This window comes from Myiozetetes cayanensis, unplaced genomic scaffold (assembly GCF_022539395.1).
Source record: "Myiozetetes cayanensis isolate MyiCay16 unplaced genomic scaffold, myiCay2020 scf7, whole genome shotgun sequence".
Lineage (NCBI taxonomy): Eukaryota > Metazoa > Chordata > Aves > Passeriformes > Tyrannidae > Myiozetetes > Myiozetetes cayanensis.
The window spans coordinates 14,305,103-14,318,006 of record NW_026087964.1 but is presented as its reverse complement, the minus strand read 5'-3'; the positions used below and the strand labels follow the sequence as shown (position 1 = coordinate 14,318,006).

The following is a 12,904-nucleotide window of genomic DNA, read 5'->3' as shown; positions in this document are numbered from 1 at the left end:
ATTACTTTTTTATGACCTTTAAGAAACGTTTTTGACGCCCTTGTTTTGACTAGTGTGAATCTAATAAAAGGTTTTAGCGTATAATGCCTTACATGTCGAGAAATTTATGTGCACATACATTTCCTTTGTAACAGATGGTTTAAACCTGGCCAGTCACCATGTCCCCATAAATGTGACACTGCGGCGCATTGCGCATGGAGCAGATGCTGTTGCAGCTCAGTGGGACTTCGATCTACTGAACGGACAAGGGGGGTGGAAATCTGATGGTTGTCACATCCTTCTGTCCGACGAAAATATTACTACCATTCAGTGCTACTCCCTCAGCAACTACGCCGTCTTAATGGTATGCCACTTAGAAGTGCATTACTTTCTGGAACCTAAAAATACTTCAAGATGCAATTCTTTTGGGGTTTTTCTTGTGTTAGAACAAGCATTCCCACATTCCATTTCACATAAAACTAGACGTAATAAATAAATCTTTAGTTTTCTTTTGCGTTGAGGTAAATGTTGAGGTAAGATGAGGCTTAAGTGGAAATCTGTTCAAGTTGAATTAATTACTGAATATGCTAGATGCAGAACTATTTTCATATGTGAAGTACTGTATTATAGGAAGACACTTTAATGAGCTCCTGGATCAAATAGGCTTTTATGAACCTTAGTCTAGTAATTACGGCTTTTCTACAACTGTTACCTTTATTTTAAACTGTCTTCTCTGTGTTAGATTAAATTTGTTGACTTAATGTGTTGGCAGGACAGGAGTGTTTTCCCAGGTTTTTTTTTCCTGTGATCCATAACCACAGATGCGTTTCATTGCAAATTAACTGTTCATTCACTAGTATGTAGGTCTGTTACCAGAAGACATCAATTGAAATAGAAAAAAAAATCAAAATACTTAGTAACTATCAAAAATATCTTTGAAATATTGCTTAAAACAAGTATCTAAACTCTAGTCTTAGCGTATTGATATCAATAGAATGGTTAACCAGTTCTAAAATATGGTCATAGAAAAGAAAAAAAAAGAGAAAGACACCATCTTTATTGTCTTCTGTTGTGAAGACTGACTTCAGACTGTGAAGACTGTCGGTTCCCAGAGCTCTTAATTTCAGAATTTGGCCGGGGCAGTTACCCTTTTTACAGATGATGAATGCTACTCTGCTTATCAGTAATCACCACAGATACTAAATGATAAAACATGATACATAAAAATGGTAGGCTGATAGGAAGCTGAATGAAATACTAAGAGGTTTAGGAAATCGTTAAGTTTAAATTTCATATGGGTTTTGTTGTAGTTAATGGGCTCTGTGTGGAATTACATATATATTTTTATGTAATTGTGTGGAAGAAAGAGGATTCCTTTATGATGATTAGTGGATGAGAAATTGCTATTTTTCTTTAGCAACTCAGATTTTCAAAAATCTGCCTCCAAAGAGAATTAAATGGTAGAATACCAAAAAGCTAAACATAAATAAAATTGATTTACATGCCAAGGTTTTAAAAATTGCTCAAAGAGAGCAAGTCTTCACTTTACCTCTGAGGGTACTGTTTTAAATTACTTTAAACTGTTACAATCCTATAGTTCCTTTTTTTTTAATATTTTTAAAATATACAATCCTTTCCTAAAATATAACAGCATTCTTTAAAATGGAATTAAACTTCATTTGTATGTGTAGAATGCATGTAAAGGGAGATTATGCTTTGAATTTGTCACACTTCTGTCACCTGGAGGAACAAAAATGAAAAGAATGTTCAATCTGCTTCTGTAAAGGCTATTTCTAAATTAATACATGGCAAGATTGTATTAATATCTTTTAGTGAATTATAGTGAGAACTGCTGACAATCAGAATCAGAAAGAGGCACTTTTCTTCTCTTTCCACTGGTATTTCTTCTTGTATACTTTATTGAAACTGGTATTCCTTTAATATTTACTGTTTCCCAAAATGTAGAGAACAGAGGTGGGGATAGGGGGAAGGGCACAGAGTAATAATACTTAGCTGATAGAAGTTCCTTGCACACAGACTGCAGAAGCGCTGGATGTCTTAAGTGGCTGCTGAAAAGGTTTTCATAATGCCTATCTCTATATTAACCAAAAAGCCGTAATAACCTTTTTCATTTGTAAACTCTCATCATGTTGTGAAAGGCTGGGTTCTGGTCCCAGGCTCATAGGAAGTTCTTTTGAGGTCAGTTTTAGAAGTTTGCTTTTTAATTCAGCAGTTGTCGTTAGTGTTAAATACATGAACAGCAGTGGTAGGAGGAACCTGAACGTGGTAGTCCATCATGCTGGGTGGATGGTGAATAACTTAACCAGAGTTATTTCACTCTATTTTAGGCTACTTTACTTTAGTATGTATGTGTGCAGAAGAAAGCACATTATAATGTATTGATCTGTCTTCACACATTTCAGAACATCATGTAAAGACCTCTGCTAAGGAAACATCACTGAGTGCCTAGTTGTCTGATCTAGTGATTTAGACAGTTACAAAAAACTTTGTATTTATTTGGAAATTATCTTTACTACTGTTTAATAGTAGTAGGTAGAAGAGGTAAGCAGGAGGTTCACCTGGAAACTCAAAAAACTATTATAGGCTTGCAGCGAAGTTAAAAAAACAGCAATGGTGTTAAGAAGAAATGAGTTCTGCAAGTTGAGTATAAACCCCCTACTGTTCTTCATGTCATCTGTACTGTTATTTTACTGTAATTTTTACTGAATTTAGAATCAGTTTAGCTTAGAAATAACATTATTAGCTATTCTCACTCCATTTAGTAGATCTGATGAAGAATGTCAGTGTAATTGGTAAGGATTCCGCTGACTTGGTGTGTATTGGGTCACGACTTTTGCTAGCTTGGCAAAGTTTTTTTGTTTGGTTTTTTTTGGTGGTTTTTTGTGTGGTTTTTTTTGGTTGGTTGGTTGGTTTGTTTTTTGTGGGTTTTTTAGCTCTTGTTCTTGAAATTTGCACCAATATGTGCATGACATCAGGCTACCTGACACCAGCCCGGAAGCAGCAACCAGAATTGTCCCACAGTTTCAGTTCCCTGATAATCACAGTCCAAGTGTGACAAAATATTAGCTCATGCTTGTAAGAGCAGTGAGTTCCCAGGGATCTCCAGCTGGATATCAACCAGGCCATGGGTAGTGTTGAAATCAGATGACACTGGCTGCCTGAGGCATAATATCTTATGTTCTTCTTCCAGATGCCAAAGAAAACGAAGCACATAAGAATCAAACTGACAATCTGATGAAATTAGTTTGAAATGAGGTTGTTGAGTTAGTTATGAATAACACACTTATATTCTGATGAAAGAACAATCCAAGGAATGATGAAGAGGCAACTGACTCTAAAATTGTAAACCTCAGTTCAAAAACTCTTTTCCTGTCTATGAAATTAGTTTACCTGTTTTAAGCTTAGAACCAGATTGTATATCACTGATTTTTCTCAAAACAAGCTGAAACTTTCTCAGTCTTTTACTGTTCTTTCTGAATGCCGAGTTTGTTCTCCTTTTCCCCAGCACACTTTTGAACTTTGCCAGCTCTAGAGCTTTGAGTGACTAACTCAGAATTATAGGTGAGAGAATTTTATGTATCCTATCCGTTCTGAAAAATTATTTGTAATAGTTTTTTCCACTAATCATAGCTAAGAAAAATTACTTTATTTTGTGCTGGAAGGGACTGTTTTTTTGAGTCATTGTGTCACATCTGTGTGTGTTCACCCCTGGAAGTCTAGTAAATTGTATCTGCTTCCAAACAGAATTATTTCTTACCTCTTAGTGGATTCAGGAAACTTAATTGATCATAGAATCATAGAATTAACTGGGTTGGAAGAGACCTCTGAGATCATCAAGTCCAACCCTTAATCAAACCCCACTGTGATTACTAGATCATGGCACTCAGTGCCACATCCAGCCTATGGAGCTGTTGAATTCTTTTGAATAATCAACTGTCTATTCTGGTCGAACACTAATCATAGAATAACAGTCTGATAGGAACATCTGGTGCCATTTGGTCCAGTTACCTGCTCAAAGTTTGACTGCCTTCAAAGTCAGGTCTTACTGCTCTAGCTCATATTCATTCAAGCTTTCAGTATCTCCAAGGGCACAGTCTTTCTGGGAAGTATGTGACCACTTCAGAATTTTTTTCCTGTATCTAATCATACTTTTCCATGTTGCCTTTCATCATTTCATGGTTCAGCTCCAAGAAGAGTTTGACTCAGTCTTCTTTATACCACCCTTGTAGGTAGTTCAATATAATAATGAGATTTCTCCCCTCTTCCATTTCTTCTTAAAGACTGAAGACATCTTCAGCCTCTGACATTGTGTGCTTCAGCCTGCTGATCCTCCCGGTCATCTGTTAGACTTGCTCTGTCCAGTATGTCAATGCCTTTCTTGTGCTGGGGAGCCTCAAACTGAGGAGAGTTCTGCAAGATGGTCTCACAGTGCTGAACAGAAGGGAATGATCAGCTCACCCATGTGCTGTCTTTGTGCAGTGTTGCCTTTGGGGCACCTTGGGGTCAGCTTTTGTCTACCAGTACCTCAGGTGGTTCTTTGGTTGTTTTCTAATCAGTGCAGTGCCTAGCCGGTATTTTTGTGTGCCTGGGGTTATTCCGTCCCAGATGCAGATCTTTAATGTTTTCCTTTGCTAAGTGTCATGATGTTTTATCAGCCCATTTCTCTGGCTCACCGACATCCCTCTGAGTATCCTCCACTCTGTTGATCAGTCTCCCCAGTCTATAGCATCATCTACAGAATTACTTTCGGTAATGTTCTTTGGGTTGTTGAAGATAAGCGTAACTTAAAAACCCAGTTGTTCTTCATACTGTACCTACAAGTATTTTAAAATGGAAGAAAATGCTATGTGTCTATAAGCCGCTTACCTCTATGTAACTTCAAGCATATATGAAGTTTACTTCTGTAAGATTAGTGACTGTATTTATAAAGGTCAGCCAGAATAGCAGGTAATTGCAGAAGAAATGCAGGAACATCAAATAAATAATTGCACAGTTGGTTTGGGGGGAGTGAGGAGGGAAAGAAGGCATTTCATCTAGAAGGTTCCTGTTACTTCTTAACTTGTATTTCCTTTGTCATTCCTCCACCCTCAAAAAAATGGTAAGATATGGTGGACTAATGTTATTTTTGTTTTTGTTGTCAGGACTTGACAGGAGCTGAATTATATACACAGCCAGCTGATCTTTTGCATCCAGTAATTTATGCCACTGCCATGGTTTTGCTAATGTGTCTGTTGATGATCATGGTCAGTTACATATATCATCACAGGTATGAATCAAAATTACTAGACTAAAACCAATTAGGTTTATCATGCTTAGGACTGGCTACCTTTTCTTTTTGATTGGAGGATGATATAGTAATATGCATTTGGTGTTTTTTCCCTTATAAAAATTGTTGATGCATACCAACAGTTAAGCAAATAGCTATTTCATCTTTCTTGAGTATAATTTAACTCTCATAACCATGTCTTTCTTTTAATTTTTCACTTTTGTTTCATCATGAAAGAAGAGACCATTCAAAATGATGGTAGAATTTAACACACTGTTCAGCCTTTTACATATCTGTTGATGTGAAAGCTGGAAAGCCTAACATTTTTAAATCAGGCCCCAAATAGATGTATAGAGCTGGTTAATAGGAGGGTGTTTTAATTTCTTGTGATAGAGACCAGAGATTATATTTGATTACAAAGTATGTGGTAGTCAAACAGTCATTAACAGTAATCATATGTCATTTATCACGTGTATCTTGCTAGTTTCTGAAAACCAGTAATGTCAGCTGTGTTTTATATTGTCTAATTTGGTTTTTTTTTAACAGTGTGATCAGGATCAGTGTAAAAAGCTGGCATATGCTAGTTAACTTAAGCTTTCATATTTTCCTGACATGTGTGATGTTTATTGGAGGCATAACTCAGACCAGGAATGCCAGCATTTGCCAAGCAGTAAGTAAACATACAAACACTTGAAAAAAAATAGTTATCAGTTTCATACTCCTATGATGATATTTTTCCCCTTTGCCTTCTCAGAACTTCAGTGCTGTATAGGCATTCATCAGAATGTAAAATTTAAACAAAAAACTAATGTTTTGGTTTGGTTTTAGAATCATGGAACGGTTTGGGTTGGAAGGGACCTTAAAGGTTATCTAGCCCAGTGCCTCTGCAATAAGGAGGGACATCTTCGACTTGATCAGGTTGCTCAGAGCCCCATCCAACCTTACCTTCGGTGGGACATCTACCACTTCTTTGGGCAACCTGTGCTTGTGTTTTGCCACCCACATTACTTCTTTCTAATCTAATCTTTCAGTTTAAAGCCATTACCCATTGTCCTGTCACTACATGGCCTTGTAAAAAGTCCCACTCCAGCTCTCTTGTAGCCCTGTTTAGGTACTGGAAGGTGCTATAAGGTCTTCCCAGAGCCTTTTCTTCTCCAGCGTGAACAACCCCAGCTCTTTCTGTCTTCATAACAAAATTAGATTTTATTTTATTTTCAAGAAGTCGTGAACATAAAACTAGTTCAGTACTGGAAAACAGGAAAAGTATTTTAGAAGTGCAGCAGAAATTTTTTTCCCAAAATTCTATCACAAAAAATAAGCTTTGTTCGTTGTTTTTATTCTTGAGGCTTACTTATTGTGAAGCAATTTTATAGGTCTGTATGTGGCCTTTACAGATCATGTGAAACCTGATATTAAAATATTTCCATTTGCTCAGTATAACTGAAGGGGAGGGAGAGACAAGTGTTTCAAACCTGCATGCTTTCTCTAAACAAACATCACTAGCTTTCAGACTTCTCTTTTTTAATGATTTGCTCTTCTAAGATTTGGCTGTCTCCAATTCCATTGCAGTATTTTAGTATAATAACAGTTGCAGCTTTAGAAAAATGTCAGTGAATTTTTTGTCAGGTTTTCTTTTTGCGTTCAGTGATTCAAAAAAGTTTCTAATCACTCACTGTAATATTCCATAATGCTTTTTGTTTGAATTTACAGTAGTTACCAGGTTGACAGGTTAAAATATTGCAATTAAAAAATATCCCTTCTCTTTCTCCTATGTACACATGCATGCACACACAGATATACACATACCTTTTTTTCTTACCTTTAGACGATAATACTTCAGGAGAAATGCTGGGATACAGATGAGTTGTTTGAGAGTTGTGCTTTTACTGGTGATTGAAACTTGCAAAAAACGCATTTGCAGTCATCAGGAACTGAAGTGTTACCTCTTCCATGCCCTTGTGCTGCTATGGCAATGTTGCCCTATAAGTGAGGCAATACAGGAGAAACAGATTCTGCTGTGAAGCAGATTTTGCATTCGTGTTTGGGCTGGTTAAATACCTAATACACTTCTTCTGTTTTTGCATTATATTAAAATTGCTGTCTGTATTTTGCCACCTGCTGCATACTTATCACAGTATTATTAGTTTGCTGTTCCCTTACTTGTTTCAATTGGAATAATACCTGTACCACAAGACATTTTAAAGTTAAGTCTTTTGTAAAAGAGTTTCCTAAAGCGTATGATTGATATGTAATCTGAAAAATGTTGACTAGTAATCTTCTTCCCCCATTAATAAGTTATCCTTCCACTAGAGGCAATGGCAGCTGTGTAGCCATTCCAGATTCAACTGATGCGAAAATGGGTTTGCACAACATATTTTACTTTTTTCAAAACTAGAATGATTTGACACTTAGTCATAAAATAAAAAAGGTGGGGTTTTTTTCCTTTATGGCAACTTGTGTGTTTAATGGTTAATATATTAACTCAGTAGAAAGGAAGTGTTTGGGAGTTAATTCTTATTGTGTTGTTTGTTTTTGTTTTAAGGTTGGGATAATTCTCCATTATTCCACTCTTGCAACAGTACTGTGGTTGGGAGTGACATCTCGTAATATTTACAAGCAGGTAACCAAAAAGGCAAAGAGGTGTCAAGATCCTGATGAGCCACCTCCTCCACCCAGACCAATGCTGAGGTGAGCCTGTTCTTTGTTTTTGTGAGTCATTATTTCCCAGGTTGCTGTGTGTATATTCTGAGCAGAAAATGTAACAGGTCACTACTACTTTGTTCTTTCCAGGTCAGTAAAGTTCCTTCCAGATTTTTCTGTTCCTCAGCATTATGTTAGGGAGGGTGAGCTGAAAGATTCTTGGTCTTTGTATATTATGGATGCAAAGGTGTGTTGATGATACGTCAATTAAGAAATCGGTAATGTTTCAGCATCACGCTGAGGGTTTGATTAAGACTTTAGATAGCAACACAACCTATTAAATTATCATAGAAGAAAGAATGTGCAGAACTGTATTATCACAGAGTTTTAAAATGCTGCAATTTAAGTAAATAAAGTTTAATATGTTTTCCAAAGATTGTTTCCAAATAATTTGAAAAATAGGGGTTTCACTTATTATCAATAGAAAATAGTGTTCTTTGGGAGACATTCCTCATAGAAGTTTTTTTTTTTCTGAAATCCCGGTGATCGGAAAACCTAATTATGAAATTTACCTGGTGTGAAATGTTCTTCATAGAAAATACTAACATACTTGAAGGTTCATGTTGTCTCCTGGGCCCCAGGATATTAATTAAAAACTGCTACGCTGAAATTCTCCACAAGGTGGCAGAAGTTGATTACCTTTGATTGGTTTTAGGCAAATACTTAAAGAGCTTGATTTTTAAAGTACAGAGTGCAGAAAAACAGAAATGCTTTTCTGATTATCTCCAAGTAAAATTTGCAGTACTGTATACAAGCATGTAGAAGTATTTAATTGATAAGATAGAAGATAACTGTTTATACTACTTCATTACTGTCTTTGCCTTCCTTAACTTTTATTATTTTTCTTTTAAGAAGTAGTAAATCTGTTGTATTCACTGTATGCTCACCACCAGCTGTGCCTTCTAGCAGGATACTGAATAGCCTTTTTAACATCTGTTATTTTTTTTTTTTTTCCTCCATCCCTTAAAATTTGTTTAGAAGTTCTTGCTTTGGAAAACATTGCAATAAACTTACCAGTCTCACAGGCTCAGCTTTGCAAGACATAAACATGCCATTTCAGATCTGAACACCTGATATGGAAGGGTCACAGAAAGTTGTTGTTTTTCCCTGTTGTCCTCTAGACGTATGTTCAAAATAAAATTGCCTGTTGTATAGTATCCGATAAACTACAGAATAAACCAGTGTCACAATTTGATGTTTGTAGGATACACTCAGTGTATCTCAATTTGCAAGAAAGTGTTAATTTATTTCAGACTGTTGTTGTGTGTCTCAGATGATACAGGAGTAATTTCTGGTGAAATGTCCAGGACTATCAGAATAGGTGTCTCCTGCTGATAAAACAAACTGCTCACCCGTATGCCACAGTAGTAGTTTTCACTTGTGTGTTCTGATCTGAATTTGTACTAGTTTGATATAAGCTGCAGGACTGAGTGCTGTTAATTGGAATGATTGTCAGTAATTACTGACCTACCACTAATGAATTCAGTGTGAATTCATAGAAATTGGAATGAAAAGATACTCCAACAACATATGCCCTTTGTTCTTGAGAAGGTGTATAGTTTTCATTAATACCTCCATAGGGAAGCAGGAGGTGTGTACTATAAAATTACAGAGTCCATTAAAAATAAAAAAACAACCCACCCTGCCATCCACCAAAGCCATCCACTGCAAAAACATTCCAAGTAGTGTGAATTCTTGTGGCTGATATTCTTCTAACAGTATATATTAGGCAAGTTCATCTCTGGAACACGAGACATATCACTTACTATTTTCTTTGTAAGTTTCCATATTCTCTTGTAGCAGTTTACAACTTCTGACTGTCAGCTTTTGCTTCTTCCTTCTAATGCTGTGTACTTCAGTTCAGTGTCTGCAAGTGGGAGGTGGGAGTGAGCAGCTGTGAGAGAGAGGCAACTTACAACAGGAGGAGAAAAATTGTTGTGAGGAAGACTTAGAAAACAACTGATATTGCCAAAGCCCAAAGCTTATTCACCTTATTTTCATAAAGAACTTGCATATTTCTCAAATCCTGGAAAGCTCTTAAGTCTTTCATAGAGACTGAATAAAATCCATTGCCATGAAGCAGACACTGATATACTGGATTTACTTTTTAGGTTCTACCTTATTGGTGGAGGGATCCCTATCATAGTTTGTGGAATAACAGCTGCAGCAAACATCCGAAATTACGGCAGCAGACCTAATGCTCCTTAGTAAGTACCGTATAACTGAGAACTCTGAAAAGATTTCATAGGTTTACTTTTCTCTAAATACTTGTTGCAATTAATTCTGATTCTTCCAGAAACTGTAGCACAACCAAGATCATTTCAATGAACCTATGAAAGATAAGTGACTTGTGAGAAGATGTTAATTTTAGTTCTTTGTTTTGTTTCTTTTACAGTTGCTGGATGACTTGGGAACCTAGCTTAGGAGCATTTTATGGACCAGCTAGCTTTATAATTTTCATAAACTGTATGTATTTTCTCAGCATATTTATACAACTAAAACGTCACCCTGAACGCAAATATGAACTTAAGGAACCCATTGAGGAACAGCAGCGTTTGGCCACCAACGAACATGGGGAACTGGCTCATCAGGATTCTTTGTCAGTGTCATTGGTTTCCACATCTGCTTTGGAGAATGAGCACAGTTTTCAAGAACAGCTTTTGGGAGTCGGCCTTACTTTGGTTTTGTATGTCACACTGTGGATCTTTGGAGCTCTGTCCGTTTCCCTGTATTATCCTATGGACCTGATCTTCAGCTGTTTCTTTGGGGCAACATGTTTATGCCTCAGTGCCTTTCTTATGGTGCACCATTGCATTAACAGGGAAGATGTCAGGCATGCTTGGATAACAACTTGCTGCCCGGGAAGGAGTACGTATTCAGTGCAAGTAAATGTGCAGCCCTCGAGTTCCAGTGGAACCAATGGAGAAGCCCCAAAATGCACCAACAGTAGCGCAGAATCCTCATGCACAAATAAAAGTGCCTCAAGCCTAAAAAACTCTTCTCAAGGTTGTAAACTAACTAACTTACAAGCTGCAGCAGCTCAGTGCCACCCTACTTCCCTGCCGCTGAACACAGGTCCTCAGCTTGATAACAGTCTGACTGAACATTCAGTAGATAATGATATCAAGATGCACGTAGCTCCCTTAGAGGTTCAGTTTCGGACAAACGGGCACCCGAGTCGGCATCACAAGAACAGAAGCAAGGGACATCGTGCCAGCAGGCTTGCAGTATTGAGGGAATATGCATATGATGTTCCCACAAGTGTGGAAGGAAGTGTGCAAAATGGCTTACCCAAAACTCGCCAAAGCAACAGTGAAGGACACTCAAGGAGCCGAAGAGCCTATTTGGCATATAGGGAGCGCCAGTATAACCAGTCCCAGCAAGACAGCAGTGATGCTTGCAGTACACTTCCAAAAAGTAGCAGAAATACTGAAAAATCAATAGCTGCAAACAACAAAAAAGATATTCCAAGGAAACCAATAGCGACTGAACTGGAAAACCAACAAAAATCTTACGGCTTAAATTTAGCCGTTCAGAATGGACCACTTAAAAGCAGTGGACAGGACGGACCCTTGCTCACTGCAGACAGTACTGGTAATATTAGAACTGGGTTATGGAAACACGAAACTACTGTGTAGCATTGTAATTCTTTGTGGGACAAGTCCATATAAACTGTGATTACACATTCCTGAAAGCTATTAACACTTCTAAGGACTGTTTACAAACTCTAGGTACTTTATGCAGGGAGGGAACAAAGATAATCTGCCAAGCAAAAGATTGTATGCATTATTATCCTTCCTGTTCTTACAAAGACGAACTCTTGGTATTTTGTGAAATTTTTTTTGAAGCATCAGTCTTGAGAGATGCAGAACACAACTTTGTACATTTTTATTTTTTACCTGTAACCCTGCAGATATGTCCACAACACATTTCAAATTTGTATTTAAATGTATAATAAATAGTACTTTCCCTAGCAGCTGAAAGTTGGACTTATTTTTTGTTTTCTTTTAAATATTATTGCAGTGAATGCCATCTTGATTTTACTAGTTCAGTATCTGAAAATTAGGAGCTTCAGTTACTAAAAAAAATGCTTGGTGTCTCAAACAGACAATGCAAATAGCTCAATCACTTTCATAAGGCCTAGAATCTGGTCGAAATGAAGAAGTTGTGTTTTAAAGGAATTATTTAGTATACAGAGAACTTGTTTTCTCCATATCATTGTCTTGTACTTGCAGTATAATTTAGTTGTATTTTTAGATAGTTGTGACTTACTTTATTGCAGTTACACAGAACTTTAGCTTACTCAGTAATGTTTTTGAATAATAATCTGTTTTACCCTCATAATTATCTGACTCGTGGGGTTTTTCTAATTTTTTTAGATCATTTGTATTTGAGGAGGTTATGAACAGTCACAGACAACAGGTGCTTATTTGCAAAGGTCATCAGTAAACACCAGTGAAAACACATTCTGTTGCAATAGTGTGGGAGAATAATAGTGCAGGTGTTTTTGTTAGGTGGTCATGGGATAACCTGGTAAGAATATGATCAGTATGCAGAATCAGTCTTCAGGTTCAGTGTCATGGTACAAGCTGACTTGTGAGAGAGCATTTTGAGTTCCAAGTTTAATTTTTACTCCCTTGCAGGATAATCTCCAACACTATGCAGTGTCTGTGTTTAAAAAAAAAACAAGGAAGTTTCAGTAGCATATTAATCAGGTTATCAGTTTAAAAGAGTGTAAATTCCTGCACAACAAATAGCTAATATTTTACAATAACGTACAATAATGCAATCTTTTACAATAATGTAAATTTGGAAAATAAAAGTTGTAGTTAAGCTAATTTATATTTAATTGCAGTGTAATTAAAAATGAGTCAACCTAAAAATATTTTATATAAAATGAAGTCTAGAATAGCTTATTTGTCAATTACGAGGTTTTTA

General features: G+C 36.7%; 1 protein-coding gene across 1 annotated transcript in view; it reads left to right on the top strand.

Annotated features, from left to right (window-relative positions):
• The window catches only part of ADGRA3 (adhesion G protein-coupled receptor A3), a 60,068-nt gene extending 48,126 nt beyond the window's left edge, over window positions 1–11,942 (top strand). The window contains exons 14-19 of the mRNA XM_050338764.1: window positions 135–343; window positions 5,142–5,266; window positions 5,813–5,936; window positions 7,809–7,954; window positions 10,078–10,173; window positions 10,362–11,942. Coding sequence (XP_050194721.1) covers window positions 135–343; window positions 5,142–5,266; window positions 5,813–5,936; window positions 7,809–7,954; window positions 10,078–10,173; window positions 10,362–11,604 — 1,943 coding nt within the window. The 3' untranslated portion in view covers window positions 11,605–11,942. The remainder of the gene's footprint in view (window positions 1–134; window positions 344–5,141; window positions 5,267–5,812; window positions 5,937–7,808; window positions 7,955–10,077; window positions 10,174–10,361) is intronic.
• The last annotated feature ends 962 nt before the right edge of the window (window positions 11,943–12,904 follow it).